This window comes from Emydura macquarii, unplaced genomic scaffold (genome assembly GCF_026122565.2).
Source record: "Emydura macquarii macquarii isolate MOO-44397 ecotype Brisbane River unplaced genomic scaffold, CSIRO-AGI_Emac_v2 contig_306, whole genome shotgun sequence".
Classification (NCBI taxonomy): Eukaryota; Metazoa; Chordata; order Testudines; family Chelidae; genus Emydura; species Emydura macquarii.
In genome coordinates this window covers 10,388,593-10,405,801 of record NW_027130443.1, presented here as the reverse complement: position 1 = coordinate 10,405,801, position 17,209 = coordinate 10,388,593, and the positions used below count along the sequence as shown (strand labels likewise).

General features: G+C 54.7%; 1 protein-coding gene across 1 annotated transcript in view; it reads left to right on the top strand.

The window, feature by feature from the left end:
* The window catches only part of POLRMT (RNA polymerase mitochondrial), a 32,842-nt gene that overhangs the window by 1,976 nt on the left and 13,657 nt on the right, over positions 1 to 17,209 (top strand). The window contains exons 4-12 of the mRNA XM_067558874.1: positions 1,073 to 1,860; positions 3,500 to 3,630; positions 9,324 to 9,510; positions 10,558 to 10,707; positions 11,515 to 11,676; positions 12,071 to 12,241; positions 13,647 to 13,880; positions 14,703 to 15,491; positions 16,511 to 16,633. Coding sequence (XP_067414975.1) covers positions 1,073 to 1,860; positions 3,500 to 3,630; positions 9,324 to 9,510; positions 10,558 to 10,707; positions 11,515 to 11,676; positions 12,071 to 12,241; positions 13,647 to 13,880; positions 14,703 to 15,491; positions 16,511 to 16,633 — 2,735 coding nt within the window. The remainder of the gene's footprint in view (positions 1 to 1,072; positions 1,861 to 3,499; positions 3,631 to 9,323; positions 9,511 to 10,557; positions 10,708 to 11,514; positions 11,677 to 12,070; positions 12,242 to 13,646; positions 13,881 to 14,702; positions 15,492 to 16,510; positions 16,634 to 17,209) is intronic.

The window sequence follows — 17,209 nt, the reverse complement described above, 5'->3', positions numbered from 1 at the left end:
GGCAAATCCAAAAGTATCAGGCAAATCCCAGACCTTCCATAAAAGCCCCAGGGCTGCAGAGCCCCTTTCCCCCTGCAGTGGTCTGAGTTTGCTGGTCGGTGAGGCTTATGCACAGATCCTTAGCTTGGGGGGAAATGCCCCTTTGGTAACAGGAAGGGTCCTTTAGCCCAGTGCACCTCAACTTTTCCAGGCTACTGTACCCCTTTCAGGACTGATTTGTCTTATGGACCCCCCAAGTTTCATCTCATTTAAAAACGACTTGCTTACCAAATCAGACATAAACATAGGGAAGTGTCAGAGCACGCTCACTGACAAATTCCCATCACCACCATCCAGTTATAAAATAAATCACTTGGAATATACATACTGCACTTACATTTCAGTGTATAGTCTAGAGAGCAGTATAAACAAGTCATTGCCTGTGTGGAAGTTGATGTACCCCCTGGAAGACCTCTGCCTGCCCCAGGGGTATGCGTACCCCTGGTTGAGCACCACTGCTTTAGCCAACTCCACCTCCTGGCTGGCCCATGCATTGTTACCTCAGATGGAGGTGTGCTGTACTGTGGGGGTTCTGCACCTCTTCCCTGCTCTGACCCCAAGTTACACTGGAGCGAAGTCCAGGGAGCCCTCCCGTCTAGCCATAAGGACAGGGAGGGTGGATGCGGATGCTCGCTGTAACGCAGTGCTTCCCACCTGTTTGATAAGGCAACCCACCACCTACACTGGGTCTTTTTTTGCAACCCACCATTACTTAGATGCAGCCCCTGCCCCAGTAATGCAACCCCAATCCCGGCCTGGTGTGGAGGGGAAGCCCGGGGGGGTTGGAGAGCAAACCCGCCCCTTCTTCTCCCTCAGCGGCAGCTTCTGTTCTGCTGGGCTGCGCCCCGCTCCCTGCTCAGGCATCATAACCTGGCATGTGGGGTTGCAGTGCTGCTTAGTTTCGGCCCAGCAGGGTGAATGCAAGGTGGGCTTGCTCTTCCAACCCCCCCGGGCTGCCGTGCTGGGCCAGGAATGTGTGTTGGCCTAGGTTAGGGTCCAGTCATGGGTTAATCTAGTGTGTTTTCCCTGGCAGTGCTGGAGGCTCGTGACAAGAAGCTCCAGGCCCATAACATCTCGGGGATGAGGGTTGACAGAGTGGACGTTGCCCCAGCATGGAAGAACAGCTCCCAGTGCCCTGCACAAAAGGCGGCCGTGCCACTCCCAGGAGGGAAGGAGCTGGCTCCGAAAGTCAGGGAGGGGGCCGTCTCCTCTTCCGGGGCCCCGTCCCTGCCCAGCCGCTGGGTTGAAAAGCTGAAAAAGGATACATGGATCAAGTACAAAAGACAGTCAAAGCTGGAGCAGAAATTCTTCGTGGCTTCCTCATCCCCTGGTGCAGAACGAACTAGAAAGCCAGTCTTGGAGCCAGGCAAGGCTGCTGTAACCAAAGAGAGCCAAGGCAGGGCCAGAGCCATTCCTCCAAAGGCAGGGGCAAATCCAAAGGTATCAGGCAAATTCAAGACCTTGCATAAAAGCCCCAGGGCTGCGATGGCTTCTGCCCAGGCCTCTCCTCGGCTGGGCTCCTCTGCCAAGCCCTCTGCTCCACAGGGAGATGAATGCAACCAACTGGAGGAAGTGCCCAAGAGGAAGGGTCTTGACGGGCTGATGGCGCAGCAGGAACCGAGGCCAGTGCTGGAAGACAAGGAGGGTAACATGTACAGGAGCATCCAGCAAGACATCATGTGCTATCTGGAGAGCTGCCTCTTCATCAACCAGCCTGAGAGGGCCCAGCAGTGCCTGATGTTGTACCACCGCTCCGATGTCAAGAGGAAGCTGCTGACCATCAACATGTACGACATGGTCATGCATGGCTGGGCGAAAAAGGTATTGTATCTTAGTTACCCTCGCTGGTGCTCTCCAGTGGCTGCACCACATACAGGTGTTTGAGGCAGCAGCTGGCTGTGAGCTGATGGCTCAAGCTGTAGAATCATGTGTTTATAGATCCAGAGATCTGAGGTTCAAGCCCTGTAGGGAGCCCAGCCAGGGCGTCATTGTATATCTTTTCAGCGTGTACCCTTGAGCCAGGCCCAAGTGCCTGTTCTGATTGGTGGGTGGGGGGTGTTTGTGTATTTCTCAGGATGGAGTTTTCTGAGCCAATTGATCATATTTATTACTGAAATGGTGCAATCCAAGTGGATTGATTTAAATCAGCCATTTAAATCACCAAGTGGAAAGCTGCAATACAAATCATCAGTGTTAATCAACTTCTCCGTTTGTACTTCAGTTATTTTCTAAGAGAGGTTCATTCTCATTGGTTGATATAACCATTAAAATATGTTAACTGACAACTAAATAGAGCCTGGACACTAGATTTGGTGCGTCTTTTTGCTGTCTAGGCGGGTGTGCTATAATGTATACGTTAATCTACGCAATTATGTAACCCAATATTTTCAGATTCTTATTAATTGTATGTTTTTAGTAGGTTAGAAAATGGTGAATGATACATTGCTTATTTACTAGATAATTAACTTTTTGCTCATGATTTGTGTCAAGCTGCAGTAGGATGGTAACTGGAATTTAATTAAATACGCAAAACACCATATCAAATTTATTTTTATTAAACAAAACAAGCCCTTAATATAGGACATGGCTTATTGTGTCATGTTTTTAAAGCTTGACCAAAACATTTAGATGTTTTCCCCCTGCTTCTTTCTATGTCTAGGAAAGGAGCCTTTAACTCAGAATTTCTGATAGAGGCTCATGGATTTAGCATATTTATAATTATTATAATAACGTATTATAATAAGTTATATACGTTATTATATTATGTTATTATAAGTCATATATAAGTTCTGTATTGTATTAAATTCAGATTTCATTTTAAACAGTTTGCTTTTAAAAAGAAAACATATTATAATATTTAAATAGCAAAATCAAAAAAATCCAATTTAAATTTTAAAAAAATCATCTGTTTTTATCCACCCTGGGAGTAATTAAGTAAAAGGGAAGCTTAGCACTGGTGAGAAGGAGCAGCCCGCCAGCTGTGGGTACTGGGTCTTCGGAGCTGGTACAGTGTGGGGAGTGGTAGATTGTGCCTCCACACACCCAGCCAGCCAACATGCCTCAGCTCTGACTGGACTGTGTGTGTGTGTGTGTGTGTGTGTGTGTGTGTGTGTGTGTGTGTGTGTGTGTGTGTGTGTGTGTGTGTGTGTGTGTGTGTGTGTGTGTGTGTGTGTGTGTGTGTGTGTGTGAGAGGGGAACTTGTGCTCCGATGCCTGTTCAGTTTGGCATCACTTAGCCCAGAATGGCGCCAGATGGGATGGTGGTCTGTGGATTGGTGCCTGTTGTAATGCCCACTGGGAACTAGTCTGAGACCTACCAAACTCGGCTCACGTGGGACCTCGCTGAGCTGTTGATAGAGGGGGAGCATTTGGTGACTGGATTCAGAACAAAACAGGTTGAATCTGGAAAAGAAATGGAGGGGCTCGGAGCTTGAATTTACCCCTCTCCCTTCTCTTCTCAGGGCTCCTTGAACGAGATTGGCCAGCTCTTCTTCATGTTGGAGAAAACCAACCTGAAGCCCAACCTTGGCTGCTACGCTGCAGCGCTGGAGTGCATGGGCCGTGCTCACACCCCCGCCGCAGTCATCCAAAGGTAACTCACTGGGTAAATAACAACACTGGGCCAGTGTCAGCATCTCTCCCTTTTCCACTGCTTCACCTGGGAGCTGTGAAGAGTCGGGTCTCTAACAGCTAGGGGAGACACATGGGATCAGCGGGGGAGACCTGCCCCTTCTCTTTGGAAATGCAGACGTGGGTGTTATGGCGAGCGGTGCTGTGGATTTGCTTCCCATTAAGGTGGTGGGCTGGGGCAGAGCATCCCTGCTGGGTGGGCTGGGGGATGGCCTGCCACAGGGCACGTGCAGCTCCGTATCTCACAGAAGGGCACGGAGGGAAGCGGATGGTGGTGGTGGTGGTGTGATGGGATGTTGCGCAGGTGCTCAGAAGTGTGTGCCTGGTCCTCTTGGCTCACCGTCTCAAGCAGCCATATTGGTCCATGCTTGGTGCAGCTTTTCTGGAGCTCCCCAGGGGAGAGGAGAGTGGAAAGTAGTGAGTCTCTGCAGACAGCTGGCTTTCCCACTCTCTGTACATTCATTACAGGGCATCTCCTCAGACTCCGTTCGCTCAGAGCCTCTTCCCCTGCCTCTGGAACCAGCCACTCTCCTGCCGGGTCTATCTAGAGCAGTGGTGCCCAAACTTTTCCAGTCGGGCCTCCCTTACCAGTAATGGGAATCTGTCCGCACCTCCCTCCATTATTGCATGGTTGGCTCAGCAGAGGAGCTTGGGCTGAAGTGGATGGAAGTGAAGATGGACTGAGGGCAAAACTGGCTAGGGCCCAGGGCCAGAGTGGCGCTAGATGGTGCTCCTTCCCTGCCCCCTATGTGGGATGGCCCGGGGCCTGCCATGCCCCCTGAACATTTGGGGACCACTGATCCAGAGCCATTGGCTTGTTGCCATTCCTCCAGGGCCTTTCTCTAGTTTAAGTCTCTTATTAGCCATAGCTGGGCAGGGGAGGGTGACACTGCCATCTCCCCCAGTTGCTGCTCCAGCATCTCAATGGGATTTGTGTGCTCTCTTTCTCTTGGTTGCTATGGTTCGGTGCCAGAAGCTGATGTTAGTCCCAGGGTGTCAGTCCTAGGGATGATGGGTGTGGCTTAAAAAGGATTCCTGGTTGAAAACTAGTGTATGGGAGACAATGGATATGAATCAAAGTAGCATGAAAGTGCTCTTAAAAATAATCACTAGTGTTTGTTTATTGAAAGGGTCTGACTTTTAAGTGCATTTCTGTGGCCCAGTGTCTATCCCCTGCCTTGAAAGGGGAGCATTGATAAAAAGTTTCCTTGCTGCTCTGTTTTCTCTGTTTGTGGGCTTTCCTGTGACTCGGTGACTTTATGGCTATCTGTATGTTCATGGCCAGCTCGCATGTTCCAGGCACCTCTCTTGACCTTGTCCCGGGTCACCTGTTTAGAACTCAGGTGTGTTGATTTCTTGCCTGCACAAATCTATAAAAACCTTTCTGTGTGCCTTTGTCTCCAAGCATGTCTCCCCATAAAGATTCAGAATGGAGCAGCCTATATTCAGAGGCAGTATGGTTTAAAGGGTAGAGCACTGGACTCAGACTCTGGGGATATGGGTTCTATTCCTCTCTTTGCACATCTGTTCCATCCAGCACTTTTTGTGTGTCTTGTCTATTTAGATTGTAAGCGCTTTGGGGCAGGGACTGTCTCTGCCTCTGTTCATTGCCTGGTGTGATAGAAGCCCCAACCAAGATCAGGGCCCTAGGCGCTCCTGTAATACAGATACTAATTAGATATTTCCAATGTAGCTGTATTCTCCTTTTGTGGAACACTCCTGGTAGTGGGGTGTTTATTGGCCAGCTTTGGAGAAAAGAGTCACAGTGACTTGCACTAATGTAAAATCTTCCATCACTGAGGCTCCTGAAGTACTTACAGCCCTTATGAACAGCACCACTGAAATGCAACTGCTTCTGGGGAAGCGCACGGCAGCCAGATGCTGCACTGGGAGGCGCTTTGGCCAAGGACTCTGATGTAAAATGCCCTGGGATCTTTCGTGCTCTCACAGGAGCAGACAGGGCCTCGGTTTTCCAGGTGATCCGTTTCACTCGCAGTCAGAGTTGAGATTGGGACATGGAACGCTCTGCAGTTCTCCCAGCAGCACCATTTGTCTGCCGTGAGCCTGCCTGTACTCGCTCATTCTACGAGGTCAGCTGCCTGCTGCTTGCTGTGTAATACTGGGGTGTCCACCAGATGGTGCTCTGAGCATACAGCTGTGTCTGCCCTCTGTGCCTTGCCCGTGTCCCATACCCAGAGATCTCGGCAGCACTGAATTGCGGCTTGCAGGCTTCCAGGATTGCAGCTACTACGAACAGCAGTGAAGGCTTCACCTTGAGAGCTGAAGGACTCAGCGTACAGGAGAGGTTCTGATCCCAGGGCTGTGGATGGCTGCAGGAGAACCCCAGGGCGTGGCATCACATGAAGGGAGATGGTCCCAACCCAAATCATGGGTTCGTCTCCTTAGGTCTGTGCAGCAGCGTTGTGCTGGGCTGGCGTTCATTTAGCATCAGGCTGGCCTGAATTATGCCCACAGCGTCGCCAGGCTGTGTCCTGTTGTGCCCAGACAGCTCCGTGGTAAACCCACAATCCTGTCTGCTCTGCGTGAGCATCAGATTCCCCTGGCGCTTTCTGAAAGATCAGCATCTTTCTGTCCAGCGTGCTAGTTGGCTGCCGCTCTCCACCTCAGAGCAGTCTGCCTTTCAACACCCCCTATGCAAGCACTTGCCTCTGCCCTTCTAATGGGCATGGGAGGAGTCAGGCACAACCAGGTGAGACGAGCTGAGTGTAGGGCTGCAACGTGGATATCCAAGTAGCTTCCCTTTGTCCCTCTCCTTTGCTCTCCATTGCAACCCAACCTCATGGGTTTGGAATGGGGAGTGAGCTGCAACAAGATGTGGTCGGAGGCGGATTGGAAGCAAGCTCTGATTGTAACAGCAGGGTTTGGCTGCTTTGCCATTAGCGTAGGAGGAGGATCCTTCAAGGGCGGAAATGGTGCACCGAGATCATGGTTCCCTGCCCTCGGTCCGTTAATTCCGTTTCCCAGCCTGGGCTAATTCAGTACCACGGGTGGATGCGTGTGTTTGGCTGTGATGAGACCTAGAGATGTCGTGGTTTCAGTTTTCTCTCCTCCCAAGCAGGGAGTTGTCCTCGTGATCCCCCAGGTCAGGCTGTGACCTCGTTGCATCTCTCCAGCTACTCAGGGTTAGGACTTGGACAGGAGGCCCTGCAAGAAAAATCCGGGGTGCTGCAGGAAGTGGGGCTAGCTCACGAGGAGACGTGTTGCCCAGTGAGTCAGAATTAAGCCAGTGGCTCCTGGCTTTGCAGCTGGCAAGGTCAGTAAAACCGAGGACCCGACAGCTAGTGTGATCTCGAATGGGCAGGTGTGTTAGCCCCGGTGCCCCGGCCGATTTCCAGCATGGGTAGAGGAGCTCTGCCTCGGTGTGGTTTCACATGCGCTGTCCTTAACCTCTTGTGCCCGGTTGCTCTATGCTGTTAAACAACTGCCATGCCCCACCCCAGCCTCAGTCATTGGCGATGTGTCTCCCTACACCTCCGCAGGGCTGAATCCTGGGCCAGTGGGATCGCAGGCACTGGGCACCTCTCGAGGTTTGGCCCATCGTAGGTTTCCAAAGTGCCTTGAGGCTTGCGGACGGTGCTGGGTAAACGAATACAGCAGAGCTGGAACCTCTTTGGAAAGGGCGGTGCATCTTGCTGCAGGGACAAAGCCGCGCGTGGGGCACTCAGGCCTGCTAGGTGTTTCTGCTCAGCTCGGCACGAATGTAACATGAAGGTTAAGCCGGGCTCCTTGGCGGAGGTGCAGGCCAGTGCGGAGCAGGGAGGGTAATTGATTGATGGAGCACGAAGCAGGTGACCTTGTGGCGGTGTTCCGATTAACAGCATTTCAATCCCAGTGTCCCCTGCGCTCCCCACTGAGCGCTCCCTGCTGGCTCTTGGGAAGCAGGTGAACAGAGAGGGCTCTGGACTCTCCCAAGGTACTGGATCTCGCTGGCCAGTGCCTCCGCTGACAGCTGGGTTGTTGGTTTTAATCACCCCGGGTGCTCTCTTCTGCTGGCAGCTCTCCCCTACTCCCCGCTTTCTTTCAGCCTGTGTCGGTGTTGTGCTGCTTTTCCCCTGTTACAGGGAGACTGAGAGCCCGGTTCCCAGCTGATGTCAATGGGCAAGTTCCATTCAAGTCCGTAGGCCCGATTGGCTGCTCTGTTGAAATCAATGGAACCGTGACCGCATAGGCCAGCTGAAACTCTGTCCCTCAAAGGGTACATGTACCCTGCAAAACACCTCACGGCAGCAAGTCTCTGAGCCAGGATCAACTGACTTGGCCTACGGGGCTAAAAATAGCAGTGTAGACATGCTGGCTTGGGCTCTGAATCCCAGCAAAGGGGGCGGGTCTCAGAGCCCAGGCTGCAGCCTGCGTGTCGACGTCTGCGCTGCTATTTTTAGCCCTTCAGTGTGAGCCTGAATCAGTTGACCCGGACTTTGAGACTCGCTGCCGTCGCAGGGATTTTGTGCAGTGTAGACATGCCCAAAGGGCACGTGGAGGTGTTTGCGTGAATTCAGGTACGCGTGCAGTTCTACATGCTCGCAATCCGAGGCCTGGAAAGTGTCCTGAACGCTTTCCTTTTCCCCCTTGCTCTGTCATCCTGCTAACTGCCCCTCGTGTTGACAGTGTCTTTACTCCAGGCAGAGCCACTGTCTTATTTCCTCTCTGTCAAATGCTCTGCACATCTGTCTAATCCTCCATTGGTTCTCAACCTTATCCACTCTGAGACCTGCATCCCATTTAGCTGCATGCGTAAGGCCAGGGGTCATGATTCCCCAATGCCTGGTCCTGACCCCACCTCTCCCAGGCTGAGAACTCCTGGGCCAGTCTCCCGTTGGTGCTAGAAACACAGTTGCACAGTAGAAACGAGCTCATTTCACACTGTCTTCGGCTCCCGCTCCCTCTGTTAACTGCAGGCATTTTGCTGGTCCAGTTTGAAAGGCTTCCCATGGAAGATGCCGACGCTGCCTGCGGGAGCTGGCGCTGGCCTGCCATGCTGAGGCCCTGCCTCAAAGAGCCAATGGCTGGGGGCAGTGCAGCACAGATCATTGGGATGGCGAGTCTGTGGTGTGAGGCTTCCTAGTTCACTTGGGATTTCGGAGGCATTTGGAAGGGGCAGAGGGAGTGCATGTGATAGCTGGCATGAGAGAAAGGCAAGAGCCAGCAGGGATTGCTGTGTCAGCAAAGCCGCCCCCTCTTCTGGCGTCAAACCCATTCCACGTAACTGCCCTCCAAGTCCCGTCAGCTCCTGCCCTGGGACTGTAGGCATGGGCAGCGCGGCAGCGGAAAGCCTGGTAGCAAATGACAGAGAGGTTCCAGCTCCAGGGCCCTGTCTTGGCAGGTGTCTGCAGCGGAGCATGATGCCGTTGTGCTGGCCGAAAGCTGTCCAGGTGACTGGGCTTGGGAGCCGGGGGAGGCTACAGCAGACGAGGCCAAGAGGGATCGTTCCATCAGGGACTCCCCAAGGTGGGACTTGCTCTGACACAGGAGGGGTTACACAGTTCCTTCCTCCTCCTCTCTGCTGTGTATCTCGCTTAGTCTCTGGTTCCCTGTTTGCACCATCCCTTGTCCTGGGCCTAAACGTTGATCGTGTTCCTGGGTAGATATTCCCTCCCTCTCCTCTGTCCCACAGCTGATCCGTTCCTGTCTCCCCAGATGTGTGCAGGAGATGAAAGAGGATGGCTTCCACCTGGATGAGCTCTTCACAGGCTCCATATACGAGAAGGACGAGAGGGAGATGGTGCTGAAGGCTCTCAGGATAATCAAGCCCAACTTCCAGCCACCGTTTTTGCCCCACACGGAAATCTGCACGTCTCCTTTGCTCCGGGATTTCTACTCCAAGGTGAAGGGTGGCAGCTGGGAGCTGCTGCCTGGGGATCCTGCAGAGCTAATGACATTTGCTCTCCTTGGGATAGGCCATTTGGGTCCCGGAGCCTTTGTTATCTGAGGGATTGTCACAGAACTGGTTGAGTCCCTTGGGTGAACCAGTAGCGTAAGTAGCACAGGGCGCGGACACATGAATCCTCCCAGCCTCCCCGAGAGGCAGAGCTAGCTTTACAGATAAGGAGAAAGCAGCTGAGATGCTAATTGTCTTGGCCAAGGCCACAGGAGGAGGCCTGTGTCAGCTGCGATGAGAACTCTCAGGTTCCTGGCTCCTCGTCCCGTGATCAATCCGTTTGGCCATGCTCTGAGCTGGGATTCGGTCCTTCCTGCATGCCTGCTAGCTGGTGGTTAGGCTTCCAAGGCATCTATGTTGAGAGCTGTGGAAAATGGGGCCTTCTGTCTTGGGCGAGGGGAAGTCCACTGCCCTAACCAGCTGGGAATAGTGCCCACGCCAGGTTTGCAGGGTGCTGCCTCATTGCAGGAAATAAAGCTGGCAGGGGCATGGAAGCAACGTAATGTGACGCACAACTGCAGCCTCCGTCTGGCCATCAATCAATCACATTGTTTTCATACAGTGTCTATTCTAGTTTGGCTAACCGCAGTCAGAGGGGAGAGCCTGCACTGGGCTGTGTGGGGCCAGCCCGCTTGCAACTCCCTCCTTCTGCTCCAGAGGTTGGGATTCATAATTAACAGGAGCTGCTAGTGATTACACTCCTCGCTGTCACCCCTGCCTGCGTTAGCAGCTGTGTGTTAACATTGCGTCCCAGGCAGCACGGCGCTCCAAGAGAGGAAGGATTGCCTTGTGGTTAGGGTGCTAGCCTTGGGCCTGGATTCAGTCCCTTGCTCTGCCACAGATTTCCTGGACCAAGTCACTAGGGTTCCATGTCCTCCAGTTCTGTAAAGGAGGGAATTATTTCCCACCTGGGAGTGTCCAGCCGCTGAGCATCAAAGAACGCAGCTTCCCTGTGCATGAATCTTACCCCTCACTGCCTCCATCTCCCTGCAGGAAAAGCCAGTCTCCTACCCCAAGCTGGACTTCTCTGTGCACGAGCTGCGGGAACGCTTCCAGCAGCAGCTGGAGATGGAGGCTGCCGACACCATAACCATCAACTCCGTGGAGTCGGTCAAGCCCGTGACGGAGAAAGCCATCAAAGCGGTAAAGTCTGGAGCTCTGTGGAGTTAATGCAGTTGTTGCCCTTTCCCTCCTCTGAGAGCAAAGGTTGTAAACCAGAGTTTGGGTGGAAGACATGCATCCAGCTCAGCTACAATTGATGGCCTGTGTGCGAGAATCATGGGGTGTGTTATGGCCTTGTTACGCAGAAGGTCAGACTGGACTACGGCTTGAGATCGCTAAAGATTGCTGGCTACCCTTTAAACCCAAACTGTGCAGAGGGTTACAGCGATATTGGGAAGTCAGCAAACACCCACAGTTCGAAGCAGAAGAACCTCACTCAAAATAATCAGGGGAATATATCCCCGGGGCGTAACCCCGGGCGCTGTTGGGTTGGCTTTGTTATGGACTCACTCTGGATTATCTATGGGAATTCTAGGTAACAATCGAGGTAGGGGTAGGGTAGTTGAAGCCATTCTATGCACTGTGTAAACGGAACCCGCTGCTGAGAGCATGCAGGGATTAAAGGTGGGAGGATCCCTTTGCTTGGGATCTGCTGGTGGATCTGGGGAAGCGCCTACTCCACTTTCTGACTCTGTGGAGCTTGCATTAAAGAATTAAAGAACAGGTAGCCGGGGGCAGGCAGTGAGCGAGAGGAAGCGGCAGCGGAGTCTCGTGGCCCTGATCTTTGGGAAGGGGGCGAGAGCCTGGTGTGGGTCTCCAGAGCCCAGCGACCTTGGGAAGGGGGAAGCCCAGGGGCGAACTCCTGTGCCCTCTGTTAGCCTGCACCAGCCTCTGTGCTAGCACCCTGCGATTGCCAAGCATCTGACCACCTTGTTTGCCTGTGCGCAGCGGGAGCTGTTGACCGCGCTGCGCTCTGAGTGGTGCAAGCCCCTCCTGCAGGCCCTGCGGGAGTCCAAGATCCGCCTGGAGAACAGGAAGTCGTGTCCCACGAACCTCTATCCCTACCTGTGCTTGCTGGAGGACGAGGACTATGTGGACATCATGTTGCAGGTAGGACACTTTGCCCCGCCCTGTTAGGCTGCCGTGGGGGGGCCAGAAGTGCCCGGAGGCCCCCGAGCACCCCCCCGGCCAACGGCTTGGGCTTGCAGCTGTGCCGCGTGGCATTGTCATGGGGGGCGGGATTTGCATCCGGGCCTGCAGAACCAAAACTAGTGCCGTGAGCCTGGGCCGGGTCTTAGATCTGGTCTTATGTTTGCTCTGTGTGCTGAGTCGCATGCCCATGATCTCGCCCAGCTGCTTCGTGGTCATCCCAATCTTCACTCCAGTCCTGCCGGATTTTCTCTGTGTCGCTCTCTCCCTTCGGAAGCGACGTGCTTTGCTGCTCAAACGCCCTGATTGATTTGCCATTCTCCCCTAAGACCCTCGCTGCCTCCCCCCTTTTCAGAGCCTCTCCCGCCTCCCTGCCCAAGGAGATTCCCTGCTGATTGTAGCCAAAGACCTGGGCATCAGGATCTACAACAAGTACTCCATAAGGAAGAAAATATACAGCTGCCTGGTGGAAAAGATCCAGAAGGTCTATGAGGACTACGCCCAGCTGCTGGCGAAGGACACCCAGGTAGGTCTGTCCTGGCTCCCTGCCCCAAGGGAGAGAAGTCCCCAAGGCTGGTGGGCAGCGGGTGTGTTACAAGGGGGCAGGATGTGATGGAGACATGGATGGATGTGGTTCCATGCCTAGAGTAGTGGTGCCCAAGCTTCTGTTGTCATGTCCCCCCCACCAGTAATGGAATCTGTCTGTGGCCCCCCCACCCGCTTCCATTACTGCACAGTTGTCTCAGCAAAGCCGCTTGGGCTGAAGGTGGAGTTGGGGGCAGAACTGGGGATGGGGGAGCAGCTGGAACTAGAGGCGGAGCTGGGCTAGGGGCAGACCTGTGGGGTGACGTATGGGGACCACTGCCTTAGACCCAGGGCTTCGTCTCAGGCTTCTGTGTACTCTCCATGTTATCCGCCCTGATAAATGCAACCAGCTGTTTTTGAGGAAGCAGCCAGGGCAACAGATTGCTTCACATGGGGACTGAGGGCTGACTGTCCCCCTGCAGGACGCAGGCCCCTCGGCAGTAGAGGCTCAGGCTTTGGTGCTGTGAGTGCTGAACCATTTCTCTTGGGTTGGAGGAGCTGGCTGAGGACTTGGGGTGTGAAGGGTGCTGCTCCCCCAGACCTACGGTGCGTGGGATCTTCCAGAGGCGCTGGGACTTGCTGTTTGACTAACGCTCCCCACTGCAGGACTCTTGACGGCTGAGAGCTGGAGTAGTCGTTATCCTAGGGCTCAGTAGGGTGGTGGCCGTCTCCCGAAGACCGGGGGTCTGGTGGGCGGGCGGCTCTGCCTCTGCAAAAGCCCAGGGCTTGTATCCTGGGAGGGCATCTCGGGAGCTGAAGTTCCGGAGGAGAGGTCGTGAGAGCTAATGAACTCACTAGCCTGTCTGGCGTGACTGACCGTCTCCTCCTGCACGGGTGCAGCTCCAACCCGCATGTACTACGCTGGCCGAGTCGGGCACTGCTTGCCCGTGCTAGATCTTGTCCTGGTTCAGCAGCGTTGCAGCTGCAGTTCACTGTCAGAGCTGCATGTAGGTGGGTGGGGGGCGCAGAGCTGGAGGGCAAGGGTCATTGCAGGTCAGGACAGAGGTGGCTTGGCAGAAGCGGCTTGCAAGAAGCTAGCTTCTTTCCTGCCTGCCCTGAGCATGCCTGCATCTCTTTGCTCCTCAACGGTCCCTCCCGTTAACATTTACACGGTGTGCGGCTGCCCTGTGGGCATGATGAGGGAGGAACGCTCCCACCAAGACGTGTGTCCTCAGCTGCCTCTGTCCAGAGGCCCCCAGCCCCTTGAGGTAGCATGTACGTTGCAGCGCGGAGGGTTATCTGACCCAGATTCCAGACAGCTTGGTCACCCCCAATTAATCTCTCGGGAGAAATAATTGCCTGCTCCTTGCTGCTCACGCCGGGCCGTTTTCCTCCTGCCTCCTCAGCCAGATAATGACCTGCCGCGAGAGTACTGGGAGAAGCTGGAGGCCAGCTCTGGGACCTCCTTGCTCAGCAGGAACGTGGCCTGGTCCAACACCCTGCTGGTGCAGCTGGGCACTCACATGGTGGAGCTCCTCGTGCAAGTGATCAAGGTGCAGAGCAATGTCCTGAACCCCAGCTTGGAGCCGAAACTCATCCCCGTCTTGTATCACGTCTACTCCTTCCGCAACAGCCGGCAGGTAAGGACCCCACCCCCCGGGGCGGAGAGGGGTCTGTAACTGGACATCAGACCTGCTAGATCATCAGATCCAGCCTTGTGCCGGCACTGGTTATGGTCCCCCCATCCTGCTGGGGAGCCGTTGCTATTAAACTGAGCCTATCCTGCTCTCTGCTTAGCATCCTGTCGCATCCCCCAGCACGCCAGGCATCTCAGAGGTAGAACGAGACAGGCCCCACTCCAGGGCGGGGTGCAGGAGCAGATGAGGGGTGGGGAGCAGGGATGCCTCATACCAGCAAATGGCTACGGTCCTGCACCTATCCTGTTAGTCCTGTTTCCTCCCCAGCTGCCCTGACTTGTGTGCGTGCCTGGTTCCACCTCTTCTTTCCCTCCCCCCGTTCAGTTCCTTGCACACCCCACAGCCTCCCCAGAAGGGACAGAGGGTCACAAACTGCCCCTGACAGTTCAGACTCCCGGGCCTGCTCCAGCTGGGACCCCCTCGCGGCCCCACCCTTGCGTAGCTGTGATCTTGGCTCACGTGCCGGGGGTTAAACGGATCAGCAGGTCTAGGACAGCCGTGCCTAGGACAGTTCATCAGTGGATGAACTGAAGTCTGTCTCCTGGACCGTCTTGTCAGTGTGTCTGGCTCCGAAGGGGGCGGGGGTTTCCCCCAGCAGTGAGCGAAGTGAAGCTGCAATGCAGCGTTGCGGTAAGTTTGCCTGGTGTGGCCTGTTATCCAAACCCAGTCTGCAGGGAATTGTAGCCTCCTGTGTCACTAATTATCTTGACCCCCTGGCCTCACCCTCCCTGCAGAGCTTCACTCCTCTTTAATTCTTCCCCCCAGGTCGGCTTTATAAAGCCCCATCCAATCCTCACCCAGATCCTGTTGAACGCCGCCGAGACCACGCTGACTTTCAACGCCTTCGTCATGCCCATGCTGTGCCCTCCGGTGCCGTGGACCTCGCCACACTTGGGTGCCTACATCCTCATCTCCACCAAGCTGATGCGTTGCTTGGAGGGGGCTGTCCAGCACCAGCTCCTGCTGGAGAAGTGCCCCCGCAACAACCTGCACTCGGTGCTGGACGCCTTGAACCAGCTGGGCAACTGCGCCTGGAAGATCAACAAGCCCGTGCTGGATATCATCATTTCCATCTTCAACGCCAAGGGCAGTGAGAAACTGGACATCCCGCTGCCCCCCTCGGAGGCCCCCAAACCATCCACGGTCCTCCCCGCAGGGCCCAGCGCTCCCTGGAGCAAGTCGGCCATGAAACGGGAGCTGATGCAATGGAGGAAGAATAAGGCGGAGATGTACAGCATGCGGATGGACGCCCTTTACAAGCTCTCCATAGCCAACCACATGAGGGACAAGGTGTTCTGGTTCCCCCACAACATGGACTTCCGGGGCAGGACATACCCCTGCCCACCCCACTTCAACCACTTGGGCAGCGACGTCACCCGGGCCATTCTGCTTTTTGCGGAGGGGAAGCCACTGGGGGCGCATGGGCTTGACTGGCTCAAGATCCACCTTATTAACCTGACTGGGCTGAAGAAGAGGAACTCTCTGCAGGAGCGGCTGGCCTATGCCAACGAGATAATAGAGGAGATCCTGGACTCTGCTGATAACCCGCTGACAGTACGTAGTGGGGATTGTGTCTCTGGCTTTAGAGCAAGCCCAGGACAAGCCAGGCACTGTTAGCCCTCAGGGAAAGACATCAGGAGCTATGCGACAAAGCACCAGACTGGAATCCAAGAGCTCCTGAGGTTGCTCTGAGCTCAGGTCTGTACTACAAACTTTTGCTGGCAGAGCTGTGTCGCTCAGGGCTGTAAAAAGCTGTGATTTCCTGACCAACAGAGCTGTGCCCGCAAAAGCCCCTGTGCAGATGCAGGTATGCCGGCAGATCTGTGCTGTTACCGGGGTAGCTTGTTTTGCTCCGGGCCGAGGGCTGGAATAACCCATGCTGGCAGTAGCGCAGTTTTGCCAGTGTAAGCTGCGTCTGCACCAGGAGTGCTTTGCTGGTGTTGTGTCTGGCATCGCTACACCGGCACGGCCTAGTATAGACGTGGCCTCGGTGATCCTGGGAGAGAAGATCTTGCCCTGGGCCCAAAGGGAAATGTGCAGCAAACCAGGCAGCTGGTGAGCACCTGCCCACCTTGGGTGGCTTTAGTAATATTCCAGTAGTACCTCAGGGTCCCAGTCGAGATCCGGCTCCTTTGTGCTAGGCGCAGTGCATACCTCTAGTGAGAGACCAGCCCTGCTCTGAAGCTCTTATGATCTAAGGGTTGGAGAGGGAAACAGAAGCTGAGGCCAAGTCTACACTAGAAACTTTTGCTGGTATAGGTGTTAGTTAGGGGTGTGATCTGTGACCTTCTCAGACTGGCGAAAGCCTTGGTGTTGATGCGGTTGTATCCGCAGAAGGCGGCACAGTGGGTTACATTTGTGGAGCAGGTATACGTTTTGCCAGCAAAGCAGGTTTTTGCCAGTAGAAGCTGTGTCTCCGCTCTACTGGCAAACCTTTTCTTGAGCGGACTAGCCCACGGATGGGTGGAGCAACTTGCCGAGGTCGTGCAGCAGGTCAGTGGCGGGAGACGTGGCTTCTGCTCCTGGTTCTGGCCCAACTCAGTACCTGAGGACTCTTCTGTTCTCCCCCGCAGGGCAGGAAGTGGTGGATGGATGCTGATGAACCTTGGCAGACCTTAGCATGCTGCATGGAGTTAGCCCAGGCTCTGAGGTCGCCGGACCCCACAGCCTACATCTCGCACATCCCCATTCATCAGGTAAGGGGCCAGGTGACTGTGAGTGCTGGATTCCTCCTGCATGGGGTGGAGAGCCCAGGGAGCTGACAGAGACTCCGGGGGGTGAGGGCGGAGGGAGGCTCTTGGATCGCAGGGATACAAGGCTGTTGGAACTGAAGTTTCCACTCCGTGGTGCTTGAGTTCGACCTGTAAAAAAATGGACCCTAATTCGCTCCTATGGCAATATGCTCCCAGCAAAGCTGCTCCCCCACCGGGTGGTGGAAGCAGAATAACCCTGAGCTTGGGCTACTCAACCAGGACCGTGCTGCCTCCTCGCTGGGGGGCTGCCCTTACCAATGCAAGAGGAGCTCCAGCACAAAGGGTCAACTGCTCTCGTTAACCTTAGCCCAACCCTTTTGCCCTAGTCTGTTCTTCCAGGCAGCTCTGTCAGCACAGCCTGAGTGCAGCCAGCCAACGGCCTGTGTCGTCAGAGGATACTGGGTCATTAACATTACCCTACGAGAGGGGTTTGTGTTTATCCCCTTGGAGGCTAGAAGGTCCTAATGGGGCAGGGAGGAGGGAGCATGTGTCAGAAACTAACCCTAATGACTCAGATCT